At 39.4% G+C, this 24,807-nt stretch overlaps 1 protein-coding gene across 1 annotated transcript in view; it reads left to right on the plus strand.

Moving 5' to 3' along the window:
• Positions 1-453: 453 nt before the first annotated feature.
• Positions 454-24,807, plus strand: part of Thoc1 (THO complex subunit 1) — a 44,050-nt gene continuing 19,696 nt past the window's right edge. The window contains exons 1-10 of the mRNA XM_006994200.4: positions 454-775; positions 3,137-3,210; positions 3,319-3,379; positions 4,685-4,751; positions 10,403-10,521; positions 11,297-11,345; positions 11,903-11,998; positions 15,531-15,613; positions 16,967-17,040; positions 23,800-23,908. Of these exons, the coding sequence (XP_006994262.1) occupies positions 722-775; positions 3,137-3,210; positions 3,319-3,379; positions 4,685-4,751; positions 10,403-10,521; positions 11,297-11,345; positions 11,903-11,998; positions 15,531-15,613; positions 16,967-17,040; positions 23,800-23,908 (786 nt within the window). The 5' untranslated portion in view covers positions 454-721. The remainder of the gene's footprint in view (positions 776-3,136; positions 3,211-3,318; positions 3,380-4,684; positions 4,752-10,402; positions 10,522-11,296; positions 11,346-11,902; positions 11,999-15,530; positions 15,614-16,966; positions 17,041-23,799; positions 23,909-24,807) is intronic.

Consider the following 24,807-nt stretch of genomic DNA (forward strand, 5'->3'; position numbering starts at 1 on the left):
CTGTATCCCTCATAGGTCTTCTTTCAGTATAGTCTTACATATGCCAGCAAATTTAGTTCTAGGAAAAAATAATAGTAATAAGTAAGACAGACATAGTGGCCCAACCCTGTATTCCAGTACTTGGGAGGCAGACGGCCAGCCTGGTCTACATAGAGAGTTCCAGGACAGTAAGAGATGCTAGGGAGACCTTTCTTCAAAATAATGGTAAAAATAAAATAACTACTTATGAGTCTACAATTCACACTTCCTTCCAGTCACTTCATTACAACAGCTCTGTGAAACGGGTTTTACTCTTGCTTCCCAGAGCTACAGGACCCACGGACCACCAAGCTGTCAGACAGACCCAAAACCTGTCACTACTCTGGCACTCAGACTTCCAGGAAGCCCGCGGCGGGGGGCGGCGTCAGCGCCACGGCTTCCACAGGCGAGCCACTGCCTTCCGGCGCCGCCCCTGAGGCGGCACTACCCGCCGGGAAAGCCTCCAGCCTGGTCTGCACCCGGAGCAGAGCTGACAGCGCGAGGCACCCAAGGCCGCGCCACCCCAGTGTCGCCCCGAGCCCAGCCGATGCGTCATGCCACTGAGCCAAGCCGCACCGGAGCTCCTCACCCACGGCCCAGCCCCTCCGCTCACCGACCGCTCTAGCCGTGCCCGGCCGTCTCGTTGCTCCTAGCCTGACGTCATCACCCGGCGCTGCCGCTTGGTGCACGCGCAAGCAAGAAGATGTCTCCGACGCCGGCGCTTTTTAGTTTGCCCGAGGCGCGGACGCGGTTTACGGTGAGCTGCGGGGGAATGGAGGCCGTGGTTCCGACCCGGTGCTATTCTTCCTCTTTCTCTCCCTGAAAATTTCCCAGAGACCGGAGGATGTACGCTGCTTGGTCCGCTTCTGGCCCCTTCCGGAACTGACAGTCAGGGAAAGGCGCTTTAGCTACCTCGGCGGGTCCTCTTCTGCCCCTCCTCCGGCGGTCCTGAAACCGCTGGTCCTGGTCGTCTGCGGGCGGGCGGGCGGGCGAGCGAGCGAGCGAGCGTGGAGAGCTCACCCGCAGACCAGCTCCGTCAGCACCAGCTCCTCTGCTAGCTTGGAGCAGGTGTCTCGGGCAGGAGCCCTGAAGTCAGCGTTCCCGCCCCGCCTCCTACACTACCAGGTGTCTAATCTGGCACCTAATTCTTGCCTCTTGAGCCTTGCTCATTTCATCCAGGGGTGGATAGGGAGCTCCTAAACGGGAAGAGACAAACTGATCACCTCGGCAAGGGTTACTAGCAGCTGTTCCGTTCTTGCCTGTTTGGGGAAGGGTAGTTGAGCTTTTAGGAAACACTTTGATGATGGTGGTTTATGTGTTAGAATAACACGAAAATGGGTATTTTCTTGCCTCTGGTACATGAGCTAGAAATAGAAACTAAGACACCCAAAAAAACACCCTCAGAAAACCAAATTGAATGGACTGACTTCTCGTTTTTCTGACCCTTTTCTTGTTGCCCATCATAGCAATATAAGTATGAAGAACACTTTTTGTTTTGTTTTGTTGTTTTTTCGAGACAGGCTTTCTCTGTAGTTTTGGTACCTGTCCTGGCTCTCGCTCTCGCTCGCTCTCTCGCTCGCTGTAGACCAGGCTGGCCTTGAACTCACAGAGATCCGCCTGGCTCTGCCTCCCAAGTGCTGGGATTAAAAGCGTGTGCCACCACTGCACGAAGAACACTTTTTACAAACTATTAGTTCCATAATCTCTACCATTTGTACTAAGTGTTCATGCACGTTTCAACTTAGATATTTAATGGTGTTTAGGTGGTTTCAATGATACCAGAAGGAAAATTATGTGAGAGGAAAAAAGATTCTTCATAATCAGTAGTATCTTAAGTCGTTTTCTGCTTTGCCCAGTGTTTGCTTTTGAGGGATTATGCCTTGCTCACGTCATTAGAAACATTTTCTTCTGTTACAGTATCCCTGAAAGGAACATTTTCCCCCTTTTCTCTCAGTCCTGGGAATAGAACATGCCAAGCAAAGAACTCTACCACTGAACTATTGCACTGTTTAATTGTAGATCGCTTAGAACAGTGGTTCTCAAGCTTTGCTGTATGGTGGTGTCACCTGGATATCTCGTGAAATGAAGATACTTATTAAGCCTAAAGTGGAGGCCAGAGATTCTGCATTTTTAACAAGTGTCCATGCAATGCCACTGCCACTGATAATAGTAAGGGTGGAGAAACAAAAGCAAGGAATGGTCCCCCAGTGACTCCACTTACATGGTGATGGAGCCAGGAATGGACACTTATTGTACAGATAGAAGCCTTTGTAGTGTAACAGGATGGCTTTGCAATGACTGCAATATTTTTGTCCTCTATAAAGTTCATATATATATATATATATATATATATATATATATATATATATATGTATTCATATAATAAATGATGAGTTTAAGACCATCATTTATTTACTCATTGCTTAGATTTTCCTGGTACTGTGCTGGGTGAACAAAATCCCAGAAGAGGTAGGCATTGAGCTGAGTCTGAAATGTATAGACTTCGAATGCACAGTTAGAGAGAACACATGAGTGTATGAGCATGCTGAAATGAGGCTCATAGGAAATGACTTTTAAACACTGCCTCACTTCAGTGCGTGTTTATAGAGAGTGGGAGAGAAGGCTGATAACTGTAGAGTAATGTCACCAGAGGTTCTTAAGGGAGCCACAAAATTTCAAAACCAAAACATGCAATTAAAGAACCATGTAAAGATTTGGGGTTTGGTTTGTTGTTTAGACAGGGATTTTTATGCAACCCAGGCTCAACTAGAACTCAGAGGATACAGGTTGACCTTCACTGGCATCTGCTTCCCCAGTGCTGGTTACAGGATGCTGTACCATACCTTTTTTTAAGCAGGAAACTTGTATGGATGTAATAATACATAAGAAAGGGAAGCCTGTGATTCCAATGTCTATCTAGGAGCTCTTGCCAGATTTAAAGCAACAAGGATTGGGATCATTAAGTGGCATTAGAAATAAAGGTTACTAAAAATGACTGGCAGCAAATGTTTCCCAGTTAAAAACATGTTTTTAAGTTACACATATAATTGATGAATGGTAAATTTTCATAAACAACAAACAAAAACTTTCTACTTATTTGTCATTTTTATTTTTGTAGAAATCAACCAGAGAGGCCTTGAATAACAGAAATATCAAGCCATTGTTGAATGCCTTCAGTCAATTACCTGGCAGGTAAAGCATCATTGTCCATGAAAAAGGACTTCCTAAATGTTTATATTTACAGTGAACTATTTGTGAAATGAAGGGTTTTTTTGTTGTTGTTGTTGTTGTTTTTAATAGTGAAAATGAAAAAAAATGTACCCTTGACCAGGCTTTCAGAGGTGTTCTGGAAGAAGAAATTGTAAGTATTTTTTCCTCTTTATTTGTTGTTAAAATTTGCTGGCCAGTTAATAAGCCATGTTATTAGAAAATTGCTTTATTATTAGAATGGGTATTTAAACATGACATCTTCTTTCTGAGCATGAGCATTCTGCCTTTTTGAAGCTAGGTTAACAGTCAGGAGTTTGTCCTGATTAAGGCTCTTGATAGCTCAGGTACAGTTTAAGGTTCTGATGATAAGAAAAGTTTTGACATGCAGTCTTAAAGAACAAGAAGTAAAGACTGACCCAGGAAGGTTAGCTCAACAGGTTCAAGGCACCTGCTACAGAGCTTAATAGCCTGACTTTGATCTCTAGAACCTAGATGTTGGGAGGAGAGGACTCCTACAAGTTGTCCTCTGACCTCCATACACATACAGGAGCACACACAGGTACATAAAATACACTTTTTAAAATGTAGTTTTAAAAGTAGATACTCACTTTTGCTGTGTAAATAGTGACACACTGTAAATGGCATAAGTAGTCTAGTCCAGGTATGTTAAGCATAGAGCTAGGATTCCATGTCCTCATTTTCTTGTGAGATCTTCCTCAAACATAAGCATACATTAAAAACCAAGGCTTGTTTGGCCCTGGTAGAGAAATTTAATCTAACCACAAAAAATCTAAATATTGCCTATAGCAGGGTTCCTGAACAAAAGAAAAACAGTTTATTTTTGGTCAAGCGGAACTCTCCCATAGTGGTAGAGTCTCTTCTGATGGCCATAATGTAGTGTCCCCCTTTTTTTCTCAGATAATTCTGGGTCAGACCAATTTTTTCCTTTTTTTTAGATTTAATCACTTCTGTGTTGTGAGGTGCTGAGACAGTCCCTTTCCTTTCAGAGCTTCAGATTCATTTCTAAAAAGAGTAATACCATTCTGTTAGTGTTGTGTAACACAACACAGTGATCACTCAGTGACACTCACTGTTGTGACTTTTTAGCACCTAACGCTACCTCCCTACAGAAGATCCTCAGCCTATGGACTAAGTCCAGGTCCTATGTTTGTTCTGTTCTGTTGATTTTAGTCACAGCCTTGGTACTTCTGTACCCGATAAGTCTTAGTCATATAAAAGTTATCATTTTTTCAAGACTGTTGGATTTTGATTGAATCACTCTTTACTGCTTGACATACTTCTATATAGTCTGTTCATATTTTTTCATCTTAGAAAATAACTTTATATAAGATAATTTTATTCCTGTATGACTGCTTAAATTCAGAGAACTTGTCTTTATTGTAAACAAATTAGTCTGAATTCTTACTCCTAAATAAAATTGTTTCTCTGTTGGTAGATAAATCATTCGGCGTGTGAGAACGTTTTAGCTATTATTTCTCTTGCTATTGGGGGAGTAACTGAAAGTAAGTATTGTTCTGTTTGTTTTTTAAAGTTGCCCTGGTTATGACCTGTTTTATTTAAAGCCTCTTGCATACCTCTACCCCTGTCTGGTTTTGTTCATTATGTGTGGTGCTAGAGACCAAACCTAGGGCTTCATGCAGGCTGTTACACCACTGACCTACATTCCCAGCTCCTTGTTCATTGTTTGACTCCTACCTTTGCTAAGGATTTGTTCCTACTCATTTCAACTCAGTTCATACTTACTTCTTGTCTTTGTTATGTCATGCACATTTGCAATTGCTTTGTTTTCTGAGTGTTTTAATCACATGTAAATACTTACTGAACATCTATTATATGTCTAGTGCGAAGTTAAAATTTAGAGATTCAGTGGCACCTAAATCACAGAGCCCACCTATAAGGATCAAGTGGGTAATGGAAGAAAGAAATGTGTGACTGTCTTACTGTGCTGTAAGTGTTGTGGTTAAAGTGTGTTGAATAATAAAGTGAAAGTGACTCTAAATTAAAAATCTAAAGAAAGCAGGAGAGATTTTAAAAGGAAGATGGGTTAAGATTTGTGACACATAACCGATAATTCTCTGTTTATAAGGCAGATTGTCCTGAATCAGGACAATCAGAAATTTGAGACAGGGCAAGACCCCAGTCCCCTAAAATTAAAACAAAATGAAAAAAGAGGAAGCTCCAGCCTATAAGTAGGACATGAGGAATTAAGTTTGCCAGAAATAGAGAAGGAAATAGTTATACAAAGGCCACATTCAGCATAGCTAGAAAATTGTATGAAATGAGAATGGCAAAAGAAGCAAGCTATATGGGTTAGCTTAAAGGCTGTTATATTCCGTGCTAACAGACAGCTTTAGAAGAGTAATTGGGTTGGGGCAGACACAAAACAGCCAGGCAGGGAACTATTAAAAATGCAGCAGTAGGGCACTGGAGAGATGGCTCATGGGCTGACGAGTACTTGCTGCTCTTGCAAAAGGACCTACGTTCAGTTCTCAGCACCAACATGGATCTTACAACTGTAACTCCAGTTTAGGGGATCCAACGCCATTTTCTGGCCTTAGCAGTATACATACATTCCAGCAAAACACATAAAATAAAAATGAAATAAATCTTGCTGGGCATGGTGGTACATACCTTTAATACCAGCACTTGGGAGGCGGAGCCCAATAGATCTCAGAATTCCAAGCCAGCCAGAACTTTATAGTGAGACCCTGTCTCAAATAAAATAATCAAAAAACATGCAGGGGCTGGAGAGATAGCTTAGTAATTGAGAGCACTTGCTGTTTTCCAGAGGACCCAGATTCAGTCTCCAGCACCCATGTCAGGCAGCTCATAACCACCTGTAACTCCCGCTCTGGAAGATATGAAGTCCTCTTCTGGCATCTGCAAGAACCTGCACACATGGGGTGCACACACATACACTAAGGCATACACACATATACATAAAATAAATCTTTTGTAAAAAATATATCAGAAATACAGGACTGGTTTAAGAGACTTTTTTATATAATTTAATTTTACATATCAGCCACGGATTCCCCTGTCCTCCCTCCTCCCACCCCCCCTCCCCCCAACCCACCCTCCATTCCCATCTCCTCCAAGGCAAGGACTCCCCTGGGGATTCAGCTCAGCCTGGTAGATTCAGTCGAGGCAGGTTCAGTCCCCTCCTCCCTTCACCCAGGCTGAGCAAAGTGTCCCTGCATAGGCCCCGGGCTCCAAACAGATGGTTTAAGAGACTTTAAACACAGTAAACACATAGTGCCTGACACATGATAGTAGCTTGTTCAATATTTTCAGAATTAATTCAGCATTATTTAACCCTGTTGGTTCAAATTTCATTTGATTAATTCAAATAATACATGTGAAATGACCTTTTAATCAGTTAAGTATCACTCATATCATATATTATCCTGATATTTTTCTCTATAGACCTGGAGCGCACAAGGTAAAAATGGCTCCCGGTGCCACAGTGGGCTGTTTTGTAAATCTCATTTCCTAGTTTCTGATTGTACTTATTAAACTTTGATGTAAGCTGTTCATTCATTCAGATACTTAGATGAGTCCCCAACAGTTTTCTCACCCTGTCCTCTCAGTTCAGTGTACTTAGTTCAGTAACTTGTTATTCACTTAAGGTTGTTGATGGTTTTACTACAAATTGAGAAGGCTGTACCTAGAACTTTAACTGAGAAAAATGAGGACATGTCAACTTAAGCTGCAAATAAAGGCTTAAATACAGTTTTCTGCAGTTTATTTTTGAGAGAGATTATATTGGTACTTTATGTTTCATGGTTTCAAATTGTCCATAAATATATTTAATTCAACTTGACAGATACTTATTGAACTTGTATTCAATGTCAAACATTTAATGGCTGAAATATTAAAGGAAAAAGATCCTGCTTTTTAAAGGCTATGGGCTGGCAAGATGATGCAGCACAGAAAGGCACTTACTGCCAAAGCTTGACATGTGAGTTCAGTCCACATGGTGGAAGAGAAGACCCAACTCCTACAAGTTGTCCTCTGAACTCCACACATGCTCACCCACACACATATATGCACACACAATAAAATAAATGTGATAATAAATGAGCTTACACTCTATACTACCATGGTGATTAATTGGGATATGCTAAATTATTCAGTAGGTTGATATACTGTGTGTTTAGGAAGCATGGATAAGGTGGTCTACTCAAAAATATCAGGGTGTTTGTTGGTTTGGTTTGGTTTGGTTTTTTAGCTGAGCTATCATTTACTCTGTTTTAAAAGATGACATTGAAATTTGCCATGAAATAAAGAGAAATATTTAGGCAGAAAAAAAGAAATACTGTTAATGAAAACATGAAAGCATGAGCATAACTTGGAATTTAGGAACTGGAGAGGGATGTTTATAACCAAGGCTAAGATAAAAAGCTTGTTACAAAAGCTGGGATATAGATTGAAGGTTCTGGAACACTATCACCCATTGTTGCTGTGAGGACCAGCCTCTAGCAGCTCAGGGATTGAGGGAGATCCAATGGAGTCTGTGGACTAATCACTCAACTTGACTTTTTTATGTGAGGGAGTACAACTTAACTCTCTGGGGCCAGCAAGGGAGACTAAACTTAACTCTCTGGGGCCAGCAAAAAAGGGAACACACACACACACACACACACACACACACACACACACACAAACTCACTCTCTCTCTCTCTCTCTCTCTCTCTCTCTCTCTCTCTCTCTCTCTCCTTCTTTCCATTTCTTCCCCCCCCACTCCACCCTTGTTAGGGTCTTTCTTAGTTCTCTGTTTCTTTTCTTATCTCTATCCTGATGTATCCTTTCTGGATATATTGATGTCTTCCTTCTAACTAATGTTATTTTTTTCCCTTACAGCTTATATACCCCAGCAAAATCTTAAGCAGTAGAAAAATTACAATGTGGTTACAATCTATTTTTAAGGGAATGATTACAATGAATACAAGTGAAAAAAAAAAAAACATGTCTTCCTTATCCCTTACATGATTAAACATTTTACATATTACAGGTGAAAAACAAGTTGTCCCAAGAACCCACATACATTCATACCCAGGCAACTTGTTATAGATTAACAGAATGTAAGCAAACAAGGTATTTTTCTCAGCCAGTTCTTTTGCTGGCAGGCTGTATTTTGTAGTTACAAAGAAAGGATCAATCACTTTATTATTTATCTCAAGAGAATCCTATAAAAAAATCTTTAAAGAATCACAAATCTAAACTTTTATATATGAAAAACAGTCAGTTCTATTTTAAATCCTCAGGGTGCATACACACTCATCAACCGTTTTTTTTTATATCAGGAAGCTGAGGGCAGAAATAGGTAGAAGGAATTAATCATCACCCTTGATCACCAACCCATCTTAGGAAACAAGGTACATCAGCCAGCAATAACCAGGCTGTCATTGTTCTTGTTCTCTGACCTCAACGGGTCCCTGGCTCGGCTATTGAAGTATGCCTTTAAATTGTTTTCCAGGATTTTTCTTTTTTAACCTTAAAGCCATTAATAAAAACATCTTAATCTAACCTTAAGTTATTCTAAAAACTTTGTTTCAGCTATGTTGCACACTGAAACTCATGAACACATCCCTCAACATAAAGAGTAAAAGAACTTGAGCTGCCAGCACTCGGGAGGCAGAGGCAGACAGGTCTCTGAGTTCGAGGCCAGCCTGGTCTACAAAGTGAGTTCCAGGACAGCCAGGGAACACAAAGAAACCCTGTCTTGAAAATCTCCACCCCTCACCCCCCACAAAAGAACTTAAGCTAACTTAGCTTCTGGGACACAGCTTTTTTTTTTCTTAATTATTAACCTAAGGTACAGTCTATATGGCTCTTCAAGAGAAAATAGCTGAGTGACAGTTCCTTGCTCTTATTTTCTGTCCTCTGCAGCCCTTGCTTTATCAGGGGTGGTGGTAACACCATATCTTGCTTTTACCTATATTAGTTTTCCCACTAAGCTAACCTCTATCATAATCTCTTACTGTATTTATTAAAAATCCTATTTAAATAGTAACACTATTACTATATAAAATCATTGCTTCAGTTAAACAGTACAGCTTAGGAGGAAATAATCTTCATAATACTCCACAGGTACAAATGCCCAGTAGAATGGGATATTTTCATGAGATAATCACACTACATTAAAGGCAGTGGGGATCTCCCCACACCCATTCACACCATGCCAGATACCAGAGAAAAATGGCAGTGACAGACATGTAAAAACACAGCAGTAGCAAGAAACATTCTGGGGCCAAAGCCCTTTCCTATCCAAGATTTACCCATCAGAGCTTTGCTTCCTGGTGGGCCGATCCCCTGAAGTCAGTTGCCACCTGCTGCTCCTCTGACATGACCACTTGCATCCACTGGTTCCCATACCTACCGGCCCTTTAGAGTCACCAGCCAACTTTAATCTTTAAGTGGGATTCTCAGGTTCTACTGACTCAGAATCTTTGGCAATAGAACCTAAACATTTTTCAGGTTTTATAAATATTAAATGAGTTAACATAACATATTCTACTGCAGTTAGGGGCAAAAAATATGTCTTTTAAAATTTTAGGGTACACAGTGTAAGATCACAGTGTAAGTGTCATAGGATTTTAAGTCTAGCCTGTCTTCCTGCTGTAGTGACCCTAATGAGTTGTTGTCCAGCCTTTGCCAGACCAAACCTTGTGATGAAGTTCGTTGGGTCTTGTTCAACAGTTAAGTTGACATCAACCTTATATTGGTTTGAAATTGGCTCCCTTTTGCTTACCCTGGTTCTAGGCAGTATTCTTCACATCACAATCAAGATGTGATCATATCAGTGCTGAGTACAGCTGGAAGTAGCTTCCCTTTTCTGGACCTACTTTATTTACATAGATTTTTTTTTTCTCCACGTACTATATACAGTTGGCTACTTTTAAAAAAAGTGTTACTAAGTACCCATGACCTTAAGCAGAAGGAAAAATGAGTAGAGATATAAAAGAACTTTAACCAGTCTAAATGGCCTTTTCTTAAGGAAGACTCTTTATTTCTGTTTCTTACTGACATTGGTTTTGGAGACACATGGTAACATTTACTTTATCATTACTTTGTGACGTAACTGGTCCACAGAGTTCTTTTGGGCTGGTTGACAGTGTCAGAAACTCCGTTGGCTTGTGCCTCACTGCAGGTGTCTGCACTGCCTCCACACCATTCGTGCTGTTGGGAGATGTCTTGGACTGCCTGCCTTTGGATCAGTGTGACACAATATTCACTTTTGTCGAAAAAAATGTTGCTACTTGGAAGTCAGTAAGTGCCTTGGTTTCCTTTCCTATTAATACTATATAGAGATATAATTCAGAAGATGGTTTAGTTTGGGGTTTATTTGCTAACAATTCTAATATTGGTGGCTGCCAAAAATTTTTCCCTATGAAAGAATTATATACTGTATTTTCTTGGAAGAACCAAATAAGAATCAGATGTAGAGAAAAATTTGAAATGCAAGACTTAATTAGTAAAAATAACTTGAAAGTACATACTTTCAATCAGGCATAGAGTCATAAACTTATGCGGTGTAGACAGGGAAGCTATGCTCTGAGCTAGACTGGTCTACACAAAGAGAACCTATCTCAAACAAATCAAGAAGGCTAGGGGATGGCTTAGCAGTTTCGAGCATGTGTTGTTCCTTCAGAGAACCTGTATTTAATTCCAGGCACCCACACATGGTAGCTTACAGTCATCCATAGCTCCAGTTCAAAGGGATCTGATGCCCACTTCCAGCCTCCACAGACACCAGGCACACAAGTAGTGCACATATATACATGCAGGCAAAACACTCATACATAAAAAATAAAATGAATAAATGTAAAGCATATTTTTAAAGATAAAGCAAACACACTCACTTCTAGACGTTTACAAGTTATTCAGTGCCATGCTGTCTTGCATATCCAAAGACATTTCACTGAAAATGCTTTGAAATAAGTGAAAATAGTGAAATAGAATCCTGTTCATTAGTGCTTTTATGTCTTATTGAAGGGAGTGGACAACTTCCAAAATGTAGTAATAATTTTGGTCTTAATTTCAGAATACATTCTATTCTGCTGGCAAAAATTATTTACTACGTATGTGCAATGGTAAGTAATTCAGTATTAAATTATTGCTATTAAAACTGTGAATGTGACCATAAAAATAGGTCATCTATTAAATACCAGTGAAAATGTCTTAAAAAGTAGATTAGGATCTTTGGGGTTTTGTTGTTGTTGTTTGGTTTTTGTTTTGATTTTGTTTGTTTATTTGTTTGGTTTTGGTTTTTCGAGACAGGCTTTCTCTGTGTAGTTTTGGTGTCTGTCCTGGATCCAGCTCTGTAGACCAGGCTGGCCTCAAACTCACAGATATCCACCTGGCTCTGCCTCTCGAGGGCTGGGATTAAAAGTGTGCTCCATGGCTACCCGGCTAGGATCTTTGTTTTTAAGTTAGCAGTCTTATATTTTAAAACTGATCATTCACTTACATTGATCTTGTCCACATAACTTTTATTTTTAATTTATGGTACTTTCTGTGATAATGATTTCTACTTCCACTTGGGGAACCCTTGCTTTAGAAAAATACTGAACAAATAGTTCAAACTTAAGATGTGAATGCAATAAACATAGAATGATCTCTTCTGTGTTACTCATTTCTGAATTGTTAGATCTCCTCAGAAGATTATCTAAATCTCAGAATACAGTCTTCTGTGGACGAATTCAACTCTTTTTGGCCAGGCTTTTTCCTCTATCCGAGAAATCAGGTAAGCTTTTATACATTAAATTCTTTGCAAGGAAAACTTCCAGTTTTTATTGGAGTAAGATCTGTCTTAATAAGAAAATTTAACATAATAAATTGAAAGCATACACAATTGCTTTATTTTCTTGTAAATATACCAGTCCTAGCTATGATATATGTAATCTTAAGTTCAAAGTTTGTTAACAGTGTACTACTGAATCATAGTAATATATGCAGGTATGAACTATCCTGTCTGTATTTCATTTCATAATATAGGCCTATTCTTTGTTTCCATTTTTTGTTTAATTAATTGCTATTAAGTTACTTTTGCTTTGTTTGTTTCTTTATGTAGCCTGGCTGTTCTGGAACTCTGTAGACCAGGCTGCCTGCCTCTGCCTCCTGAGTGCTGGGGTTAAAGGCATGCGCCACCACTCCTAGCTTATCAGTTTGCTTTTTCACATACTCTGGGACTGGAGTGGCACAACCCACCATGGGCTGGGCCCCCAGCCGCTCCCCCATTCATTACTAATTGAGAAATGCCATACAGGCTTGCCTGCAGGTCAGCCTCATGGAGGCATTTTCTCAGTTGTGGTTCCTTCTTCTCAGATGACTTTAGCTTGCATCACGTTGACAAATACACACACAAACACACACACACACACACACACACACACACACACACACACACACACAAAAAAAAAAAAAAAAAGAAAAAAACCAGAGCTATTGTCATTCATGACATCTTTTTTTTTTTTTTTTTTTTTTTTGGTTTTTCGAGACAGGGTTTCTCTGTAGCTTTGCGCCTTTCCTGGGACTCACTTTGTAGACCAGGCTGGCCTCGAACTCACAGAGATCCTCCTGCCTCTGCCTCCCGAGTGCTGGGATTAAAGGCGTGCGCCACCACCGCCCGGCGACTTTTACCACTTTCTAAAGATTTTAGTGATTTCCTTCACTATTTTTATATGCCTTCACGTTTTATAAATGCTTCTTTTTCTACTTTTGCATCTCCAATTAAATATCATCTATTCCTTCACTGTACCCTCCATCTTTTATGCTACCTACCTGCCTCCCTATCTGAATAGTAACCTGTCCCTGCATTACATCTGAGTAGTCTGATGGGCTTCTCATTTCTGGAAGGTGTTTTCACTTTTGAGCTTTTTACTCCCTGTTGATACTTTGAAGTTTGTTCTTTAGTTTTAAAACATGGTAAGCATTTCTTGTTGTTTATATCTGATCATTTCAGTACCTTATACTTTTGTGAATCTGTTTCAGCTATCTGTTGTGGTTATTTTGCTTAGAGTATCTTGTCTCTGTGTGTCTGATAGCTGTTCTATGTTTTGGGTTTTGTTGTTGTTGTTTTTTTGTTTTGTTTTGTTTGAAAAGAATGGTTTTGAGCCCTACAATGGCTACCTTTCTTGAGAGAGGGCTTTTTTTGTTTATTTGTAGGTTGGTTGGTTGGTTGATTTTTTTTTTTTTGAGACAGAGTTTCTATGTGTAACAGCCCTAGCTGTCCTAGAACTCACTTCATAGACCAGGTTGTCCTTGAACTCACAGATATCCACCTACCTCTGCCTTCTGGATGCTGGGATTAAAGGTGTGCACCATCACCACCCTTCGAGAGAGGGTTTTCATTGCTTGTATATGGTGCCTTAAAAAGGGACTGCTGCCAGTGAAGGTCCCTTTTATCTAGCCAAGTTCAGAGCCTTTTACTGTCTTCATCATCCAGAAAATTTGGCATTAGTATACAATATTTTTTCACTGTTGCCTGAACATGGCTTGATATGAGATTTTTCCATTTATTATATTTTTTTCTCCTTCCTTTGGCCCAAAAAGCTACTCAAAGAACAACAGAATATCACACCTGACTCTTTCTGACAGGAATTATAAAGGAAGTATAGATATCTGAATACCATTCCTAATATTAATAGTGTATAATGCTAATACAGTTTGTAACACTAAGAAATCAATACTGACATAGCACTCATTGTCAGCATTTGAATTTCATCAACTTATCATTCCTACCTTTTTCTATTCCAGAATCCACATCCACATTATATTTAATTTTCATGTAACTTGTCTCTTCAATGATAGTCCCTTAGTTTTGCTTATCTTTGGTGACTTGACAGATGGGAATTTAAGTTAGGCTTTTGAAGATCACAGAGGGAATTGATTGATGTTCCTTCTCAGCATCATGTTGAAATTGATGTTGACATGCCTTGTAGTGGCAGTGTTATCACTCATTGCTTAATTAAGATAGTATCTCCTATTTGTCTCTATATAGTAGAGCTAGTTTTTCCCTTTGTGATCTAAAATGCTTATGAGGAAGGATGATATTTTAAGACTATACAGATACTTCTTTTCTTCCTAATCTTTGCCTACTAATATCTGTCAGTGGATCTCGCCTAACGTGAATATTATTGAATCATCATGATGATTTTCTCATCTTTTCTACATTTATTAATGGTTATCCTTCCATATCCTTCTCAAAGGCTTGTTTCTAGTTTAGCTACCTCTTTCCAAATGAACTGTGGGTATTTTATTCCTTGGGTTATAATGTCATAGATTATTCTTTACTTTTTTTGTTTACATTACTCCTTTTTCTGCTACTGGGATCTCCTCCAGATTTTCTTGGTATATATTATTACCCAGGCTCCTCTATTTTTCCCTTTCCCAGCCTTAAAGTCCCCCATTTTTCCAAAGAGCCTAGTTCCTTTTATTTAAGAATGATAGTTAAAGCCAAGATCTGGACCTACAATATACTTATGTCTAAACCGTCTCAGCAGGCAGAGCAAGGAAAGATATATGGACATACTAACTTACATGTACATGTACACCTATATGAACAGCAACAGAAAAAAATGAGATTACACAGGTAAAGCCAACACTAATAGACCTGCTTATTTTTTAACGAATTGCTGACAGTTAAATAATCTACTCATCTTTGTAATATTTTTACTCATTTATTATATTGTCTCAGACTGAAATAGTTTGGCAAAATTCTAAATACTCTATAATCTGTGACTTTGTTTTGAATGTTGTGAATAAAAAGAACTAACTCAGCCTGGTATAGTAGCACATGCCTATTTTTAGCACTCAGAAGACTGAGAGGCAGGAGAGTCACCAATGTGAGCTATATATTAAGAACCTAAATCAGAAAAATAGTTAAACTATTTGTTACTATAATTTCTATAGAAATTTGAGTATTCTAGAGGCACTTTAAGAAGTAAAGTATAGCCAGGCATGATGGCACATCCCTTTAACCCCCAGCATTTGAGAGACAGAGGCAGGAAGATCTCTATGCATTTAGGGCCAGCCTGGTCTACGTGAGTAAGTTCCAGGACAGTCAGGAATGTGTGGTGAAGACCCTGTCTCAAAAGAACAGCAACTACAAAATAAATCTTAAAAAGTATTTGAAAATCAAGTGTGGTGTTTATTTCTGACTTCACCATTTCCTTATTTGGTATTTGGTATTTTATGTTTTGTTAATGTGGCACAAGTCATAGTCTTATGCAACTTTTAAGTAACAGTGCATTTGCATAAAAATCTCTTTTTCATAGGTCTTAACTTACAGAGTCAGTTCAACCTGGAAAACGTCACTGTTTTCAATACAAATGAGCAGGAAAGCACCCTGGGTCAGAAGGTAAAACTGATAAGAAGCCTTCTCACAGAATATTCTTAGATGTTTTTGTTAAGATGGTTAATATAAATGGGGCCCTTAAATCATCAAAAATTTGAAGACCTTTAACTTCATTTTTTTTTTTAAAAAAAAAATGTATTAGTGTGTATACATACACATGTGGGGGTGGAGCGTGTGTGGAAATCAAAAGACAACTGTGTAGAATTGGTTCTATCATTCCTCCTCTGTGTGAATTCCAAGGGTTAGATTTGAGTAACTAGGCTTGCACAGCAGATGAATTTACCTTCTGAGCAATCTCATTTGGCCCTTCATTTTTAATATATAGTAAGTAATAAAATTTCAAACAGTATTTAAAATACAAAGTATAGTGACTATAACCAAAGTTAGATGGTGTTGAGTCATTGAGTAGCTTGTCCTCTGTTATAGTGGGTGTTAGAGAAGCTGTGCTCAGCTCTTTTATGGTCATAATCATAAGGTACATTATAGAGGGAAAGTGTTTTCTGTGAGTACATATGACCCTTCCTAATAGTCTCCATCTAATCTTACAAGACTTGGAGTACTTGTACAAACTAATGTTATTTTTTCCCAAATAAGATGATATAATATATACAGCTCTTAAGTTCATCTTCTTTAAACTGATACATCAGTTTAATTACAGATTAGATTCCAAAATGGATGTACCATAATTTCTTGTCAATAGACATTCAAATTATCTTTAATTTGAAGCCAGAGTCTTGTATAGCCCAGGCTGATCTTGAACTCACTATGTAGCTAAGGATGACCTTGGATTCTTGATCCTCCTGCCTTCACCTCCAAAATACTAGCTTATGTTACCATCTGCAGCTCAAATAACTTCTAATAGAAATCGTTACCATTACAGTTAACTGTATGTATGATTGCTAACCATGCATGTCTCCTTAGTCAGTGTGTGCATTTCATTTTAAGAGCTACTATTACTTCACAGAAAAGGTACATCCATTTGTACTGTTTCCAGTGACAAGTAAAGACTGCCTGTCTGTCTCCTACAGCCTTACACCCATGCTAGCTTCTATCCTTTATTATTATTAGTTTAATCTTTGTTTCAGTGACAAAAAATATTTGGAAAATAAGACAGGCTTTGTGTCTTTACACATGGCAGTGTTATGTTATTGTCATACTACTCTTGGTTTAGTCTTGTCATTCAATATTCCCATTGCCTTAAAGATTATAGGTCTGAACAGTTACTATAACTAGACTTCCCTAATAATAATTGTGTAGAAGTATATAAATTACTTAATTGTATAGTGTGTCATACTTTGCTCAAGGACTACTTCATGACAGAATGGGTTTTGTTTTGTTTTGTTTTGTTTTATTCAGCATACAGAGGATAGAGAAGAAGGAATGGATGTAGAAGAAGGTGAAATGGGAGATGATGAAGCCCCAACAACCTGGTGAGTTTTTAGAGCTTAAGATTTTGTGATTATAAAGGTAACCTTTAATGAGGTATCAAATGCTGGAATGAAGATACATGGAAATCATGCTTATAGGTTTTTTTATATATACTTTTCATGTATGTTAAGTAAATCCTGAATCACTAGTATGCTGTATCAGTTGGCTTCTAAATTAATGAGCTTGACTATTTGCAGAGCCCATCTTACTAGTATATCCCAACTAGCAAAAACCTTAGGAGCCCCTCCCTTCTCCTTTCCATTAGCCTATGGGCCTGGTGCCCATGGTAAGTGCACTGACTTAGTGACATGCAAATTAGAAACCTCCTCTCTCTCTCTCTCTCTCTCTCTCTCTCTCTCTCTCTCTCTCTCTCTCTCTCTCTCTCTCTCTCTCTCTCTCTCCTCTCTCTCCCTCCCTCCCTCCCTCCCTCCCTCTCCCTCCCTCTCCCTCTCCCTCTCTCTCTCCCCTCCCTCTCTCTGTCTCCCCCCCCCATTCTTATTACTCCTTTTCTTGCCTCTGTTGCAGGTAATCTCTTCATAGTGCTAATTAGAAGCAGTGAGGAGGAAGGGGACAGGAAGACCAGAGTCTTCCTGCGCTAGCAGAATAGCACTCTTCCATGTCTGAAGCAGTAGGCATTAACATCAGTTGTAAGTGAAAGAATTTCTATAATTGCTGTCCAGAAGATCATTAGGGATTCTTCTGTCTGCACAGGGAGAGGTATTTCTGATATTCCAGATTTCAAATTCAATCAGATTCATATGAGGAACATTTAGGGCTTGATGTAACCTGGGATTTAATTCCAGTGCTTGCTTGCCAGTCATATGACTATAAAAAAGTGGTTTCCTACAGCTGAGTTTTGGTTCTTTTAAAATGTAGCAGTGCTGCCTGCTCCTTGTGGTTTTGAAAGGATTCAGATTATGATCAGAAGTGGTCTGCTAAGGCACTTGGGAATTTTTATAGTAATTGCTGATGAAACATGCAATGGAAATTGTAAAGCACACAGAAAAGTATCTCTTATTTTCCAGTCATTTTCTAACTATTATTCTAGTTGTGGTTACTATTTTTCTTTTAGAGACGGGTTTGTTTATATATATTATGGATAGAGTGGACTTTTAGGGTCTGCCTGTACAACAGTGGGCAAAAGTAGTAGATGCTTAGATAATGGGTTACTTGAAGTGTAAATAGAACCCCAGAGATACTCTACTGTCTAGTTACTGGCTGGTCTAGTAGAGAGCATTCAGGTCTGTTGGTGTGACCATAAACTAATCCAAGGACTGGCAAAGATGCCCAGTGGGTAAAAGTGCCTGTTGCCAACTCTGACAACCTGAGTTTGATCCCCAGAACCCACATGGTAACTGACTCCACAAGTTGTCCATTGACCTCTGGGCTTGTCTTGTGGCACACAAATGTACATACACACTAAACAAATAAATACATAAATGTTAAAAATAAATTCATCCACAGGAATGTTGTTTAAATAGGATCTGGCACTCAGCTATCTTTGTCTATTATAAATAGTTTTATGAATGAAAGTATATGGAGAATTGTTGCTGGCTCTGCAGCTGGGATCCCACTGTCTGATCCTGGGGGCAGGGGGTGAATAGACACAGAACCAAACGGCACAGCCTCTGGGAGGTTGTAAGCAACCTCATTTATTAAACAAAAGACTGAGGTATTTATGTGTGTAGTTTTTGGTGGGCTCTGCTTCCAGCTGCTGTGATGGTTCCCGGTCAGCAGTTGTCATCTTGGGGGTCTGGTTTCAGGCTCTTCTGAGATACTACTATGCATGTCAGAGCTCTTTGTTTGCTTAAGGCATAGCCCAGTGCTTTTGGCCTTACCCACCTCAGAGAATTATAATTCTTATGAGTGAGGAGCTGAGTTAGCAGTTAGCCTTAAGAACTGAATTTAAGTGAAGAGAGAGCTCAGCAGTTGAGAGCATTTGTTCTTACAGAGGACCCAGGTTTGTTTCCCAGCTTTCACATGTTGGCTTATAACCATCTAATACTCCAGTTCCAGGGGAATTGATGCCCTCCTCTTGACACACACACACACACACACACACACAGAGAGACAGAGAGAGAGAGAGAGAGAGAGAGAGAGAGAGAGAGAGAGAGAGAGAGAGAGAGAGAGAGAGAGAGAGAGAGAGGCAAAGCCATCATACTATTAAAATAAATAAATTTAAAATAAAAGAACTGAATTTGTAGCTGGACTTGGTTGCATACATCTTTAATCCCAGCCTTTGGAAGCTAATCTCTTGAGTTCAATGTCATCTTGGTCTACATAGAAAGTTCCAGGCCAACCAGGGCTACACAGTAAAACCCTATCTCAAAAATTAAAAATAACAACAACTACAAAACTTCTTGTATAATATTAGAAGGACCAGCCTTACTAGGAATAATTAAAAGAATATTAAAAGAGCTAGCCTTTCCCAGGGGCTCAGGAGAGAAAACTGTGAATGGTGAGGACTATTTTTGGGAAATAGAATCTCAGCACACCGAGCTCTTTAGTCCACTTGATTTTATTTCTCTGGGATAAAATCCTGTCTACACAGCTTCATTTCTGTTCTCGTGCCTAGCTCCTTGCCTAATTTGTCTCTACCTTTATCTACTGTTCCCTCTAAGTTCTATCTTAATTCTCTCGTCTTAATTCTGCCTCCTCTAGGTCCTTCTCATCTCATTCTTACCCAGCTAGTACTTCCCCATCTGGCTCTTCCTCATCTTCCATCTCATCCACACGTTTTCTTTGGTCAAAATCCTCCTTATCCCTCTCTGTTCTCCGTCCTCAAGTTCTCTACCTCCTCTTCCTCCCCGTCTCCTTATTCCTCTATGTTCTATCCTTCTCTGAAAATAAAACTGCCTTTTTATCCCTTTGACCCTTATCTGTCCATGCTATCTGCCTTTTTTCTGCAGGGAGGGGGAAAGTGTGCTCATTCTCTAGGCAACCTTTGTACAGCTAGCTGCCTCTGGTGATAGTTAAAGGGAGATCTGGAATTAGAGGTAAGATTTGGGAAAGGAGAAAGTTAAGCTTAATTGGCATATCTGCCAGGCCGTCTCAAACAGGTAGTCTGGACGCTAGAGTCTGTTCTTAAGAGGGTACAGAGAGGTATCTTTCCTCCGTCGGGGATGGACCTGGCCAGATGCTGCCAATGATGATATTTACAGGGAGGCTTGAACTGGGGTTCTGGCTGTACATAGCTGTCAGCACAGAAGGTTATCTAAATAATCCTAGAAGTGGTTAGGTAAGGAGTTAGAGGTCTATAAAGTTAGTAAGGCTGTAAGAAAGGAGGGTCCAAGCTAAACTGTGCAAAGCTATTACTTAAGTTCCACCTAACATAGGCGGTGTCTCCTTGAGGAATTTACCTTAAATCTGGAGACTAGCATGTGGTGACCTGGAGTGTTATTTCTGTTAGTCCTTGAATGTGGCTAAGGGAGATATCTGATTCTAGCTCTAAGGAGAAGAAATGGATGGGCCTGAGGGAAGGAAGTCTTTCTTGAGGTTGTTCTCCAAATACCTCAAACATATATGTACAAATAGTGATACACACTGTTAGCAATTCTTAGGGAAAAATCAATCGGGAAAGCTATGAAGGCACACATGATTTTCATAACATAAGACAGCTGATATATAACAAACAAAATAACACCAAAAGCTCCTTGGAATTTGGCTTCCTCTGAAGGAATTCGTTGATCCCATCAAGTAGTAGCTTTGCCATAACCAGCTGAGTTCATATAATATATTCCTGTGGCCTGTACCAAAAACTGGATTATAAATTATAAAGTATCACCCAGGAATTCATACTATGGAGTCTATTTTAGATTTGATTCAGATAATGAATAAAACGCATTATAGAACTAATATTCTATCAATGGCTCAGTGGAGCCAGGAGTAGTAGTGTAACCTGTACGCACCTGAGGGTTAGGCTGCAGGGCTGCCTTGAATTTGAGGGAAGCTTGTCTCAAAATAATGATAACATTATTCAACACTTAAAAAAATTGGTTTTCAGAGCTTTTCAATTTAAGATACTTAGGTGACATTCTACAGGATTGTTGGTGTTGTATAGTCTTCCTTTGTTGGCCAGATGGGTTTTCAATTCTTGGGCTCAAGAGATATTCTTGCCTCACCTTACCCAAATGTCTGGACTACAGTCATGCTTGACTACATCTTACTTCAGACATTCTATTTTAGATAGTAACTCTTACCTCTAACTTGTTACTGCTTACAAATGCAGTAAGTTGTGCCCATTGGCACAGGCCTATCACCCTAACTACTGGGGAGCCTGAGACAGGAAGATCCAAGATTCAAAGTATGCCAAATCTTATTTAAACAACTTTCCTATTTACTTTTAGATTTCAGTATTTTTGTTTGTTTGTTTGTTCGTTTGTTTGTTTAGTGTGTATGTACATGCTGCATGTGCCATAGCACAAACGCAAAGGTCAATGGACAGTTTTTGGAAGTCTGTTCTCTCTTTGCATTATGTGGGTGGAAAGGTAGTGAAACCCTATCTTTTTTTTTTGTTTTTGTTTTTGTTTTTGTTTTTTTCGAGACAGGGTTTCTCTGTGTAGCTTTGCGCCTTTCCTGGAACTCACTTGGTAGCCCAGGCTGGCCTTGAACTCACAGAGATCCGCCTGGCTCTGCCTCCCGAGTGCTGGGATTAAAGGCGTGCGCCACCACCGCCCGGCGTGAAACCCTATCTTTAAAAAGGAAAAAAAGGCAAAGGATGTAGCTTAGTGGTAGAGGCCTTGCCTAGTGTGCATGAAATCTTGGGCTCAATTCCTCGTACCGTGTGTGTGTGTGTGTGTGTGTGTGTGTGTGTGTGTGTGTGTGTGTGTGTGTTTAATAGGAAATCCGTAAGTTTTTATAGAATAGTATAGTAAAAGTGGACAGTAAATTGGTGTCCAGTGTGTAGACTCTTTCAAGTTTAATTAGAGAGCAGGAGGCATAGCTCAGTGGAGCTCTTGCCTGGCAAATACAAACCCTAGATTCAATCCTCAACACCAAAAAAGCCTTTTTAGCCATGAAAAAAAAAAAAATAACACTTAGGAGTAGGGAATATAACCATCAAGTAGGAGATGTTTTTGTGACTGAACTATAAAGGTTTCTTAGTATGTTGAATACTACTTCAAAATTTACTCTGGAATGGGGGTGTATCTCAGAGGCAAAATACTTGGCTATTATACTATAGGGTGCTGAGTTTGATCCCCAGCACCACAGAAAACAAGTGTGATTGATTCTGTAAGGCACATCACCACCAAACCAACTAAAGAAGGTTGGAAATGTTAATCAGCAACTTGAATAAAATTCTTCTTCAAAGGGTAAAGAGATGCAGTTGTGAGGCCTTGAGTTTGAAACCTCAGAATCCATCAACAGCACACATCTGTACTCCCAGAGCTCCTGCAAGAGAATACCCAGAAGTTCGCAGGCCAGCTAACCTAGTGTGTGCTGCAGCAAACAGTAGAGACCCTACCTGGAAGAAGATGGAGGCAAAGACCTACACCCAAGGTTGTCCTCCATAGTCCACACATGCACCTACACTCACACACAGACACACGTGTCAGAGAAAGATAGCTAAAAACAAGAGATCCTTTTTTTTTTTTTTTTTTTTTTTTGGTTTTTCGAGACAGGGTTTCTCTGTGTAGCTTTGCGCCTTTCCTGGAGCTCACTTGGTAGCCCAGGCTGGCCTTGAACTCACAGAGATCCGCCTGCCTCTGCCTCCCAAGTGCTGGGATTAAAGGCGTGCGCCACCAACGCCCGGCTAAGAGATCCTTTTTAAAAGAGGATTTATTCTTATTTATGTGTATGTGTAGGTATGTGCACATGAGTGCAAGTGCCTCTGAAGGTTGGAGAGGTGTCCAGTTCCCTAGAACTGAAGTTTGAGGCAGTTTTGAGCTACCTGATATGGGTGCTGAGAACTGAACTCTGGTCCTCTACAAAACAATAAGGGCTCTTAACTGCTGAATCATCTCTCTGGCCCTTACGTAAACAAAGGATTCCTATTGATGTCAAGTACTAAATTTATTTGGATCTTCTAGTGACTGAGACAAAAATGGACATATAAATGGTTGCATGATTCTCTCTGTTAGAGATAACCTTCTGTTTTTCTTAGAATAAATCCCCTGGTCCTACATAGTATCATAGCCAGATTGGAAGTTGAATTAGTAATGCCATAGTGAAGTCACTAGAAAAAAGGCCTATTTTTGTGATACTAACTTGATTTGTTCCTTACATATTTGTCTTAATCTAGCACTTCCTACAATAGTTGGTAGTTATCCACTCAAATTGGTTTAAGTGTCCAGGGCTAGCAGGATAGTACTTACAGGGTAGTCTACAAACCTAGATTTCTTCTGACTTCTGTTTCCAGCATACATTTGCCGTTTTTCCTATAGTGTAGTGGCTCACAGCCAGTCCCTACACCATCTGGAAAGGGGAAGACATATGGTGAAACATGGCCCAGATATTGCACCTATGACTTCTTCCAACTGATTTCACATGGCCACTCCTAGCAGCAAGAAAGATCAAGAGTCATTAGTCTTTCATTCTAAATAGCCATATGTTTAGTCAAAACTCAGGAGTTCCACCAGTGTACAAAGGGTCTTGTGGAGGTTTCAGATCCCTTCAGACTCTTGGTAAAAGTTTATGTGATTGTTTTTGAATATATGGTTTTTAGGGAATATGAGCTTCTGAAAAGATTTTGTGGCCCAGGAAAAGAACATTTATATATCTATAAACAATTTAAGTCATTTAATATAATATTTATTTTATAGCTCTATTCCAATTGATTACAACCTATATAGAAAATTTTGGTCGCTTCAGGATTACTTCAGGAACCCAGTACAATGCTATGAGAAGATTTCTTGGAAAACTTTTCTCAAGGTGAGTTACCAGTCACAGACCTCAAAAGCTGATATCTCATAGATAATGGCAGAGCCAGACTTTATCTTGCCCAAATACTTTTCACTATAGAATTCTTTCTCTGATGGTTTTATTCCCATTATATAATATTCAGAAACTAAATTGTGAATTGATTCTTAACCACTGATTTTGTAGTATAGTTTTTAAGTGGCTTAAAGTTTAAAAGTTAGTAATTAAAGCCTTGAGGGCTTGTTTTTTAAAGTAATTGCTGTCAACATAAATTGGTGATTTTTTTTCAGGATGTCTTCTATTGTTGAATCTTTTTGAAGGGCACACAGTAAGGTTTATTGAGAGGCACGGAACAGATCCCACAGCAGGGAGATGGCTTGAAAGTAGTTACCCTGCCCAATTGTTCTTTTCTCCCAGTTGTTCTATTGAAACAGGGTTCATAAAACTATAGCCCCAAGCCAAGTCAGTCTGCTTGGTGAAGAGGTTTGTTGGACTCCAGCCGTGCTGATTCATTTACCTTTGGTTTTCTGTAGTGTGGCAGTGTTAAATAGTTGGAACTGATACCATATGTGCCACAAAGCCCAAAATATTTGCTCTCTGGTCTTTTACAAAACATTTGCCACCCATTTTAGATGAATTCCCTTATTTGTCTTGTAGAAATGGCAGACTGTGATCCAAATAAAGAAAATATAGATAAATAGTTTTTAAAGGAACATGGCAAATGTTCTGTGTTAATTTTTATGCAATCTAGAGGAATGAAATCATCCATATTGAGATTAAAATGGTGAGTGAGAAATTATAAGGAATTATCTTCTCATTGTTTCATTAGTTTTTGCACATAAAATGTTTTTGAGGTTTCCATAGCTGGTTAAACAGTTGATTTTACTGCTAATTCTTTAAAACTTCTCTTA

The sequence above is a fragment of the Peromyscus maniculatus genome, chromosome 19, assembly GCF_049852395.1.
Source record: "Peromyscus maniculatus bairdii isolate BWxNUB_F1_BW_parent chromosome 19, HU_Pman_BW_mat_3.1, whole genome shotgun sequence".
In the NCBI taxonomy this organism is placed as follows: domain Eukaryota; kingdom Metazoa; phylum Chordata; class Mammalia; order Rodentia; family Cricetidae; genus Peromyscus; species Peromyscus maniculatus.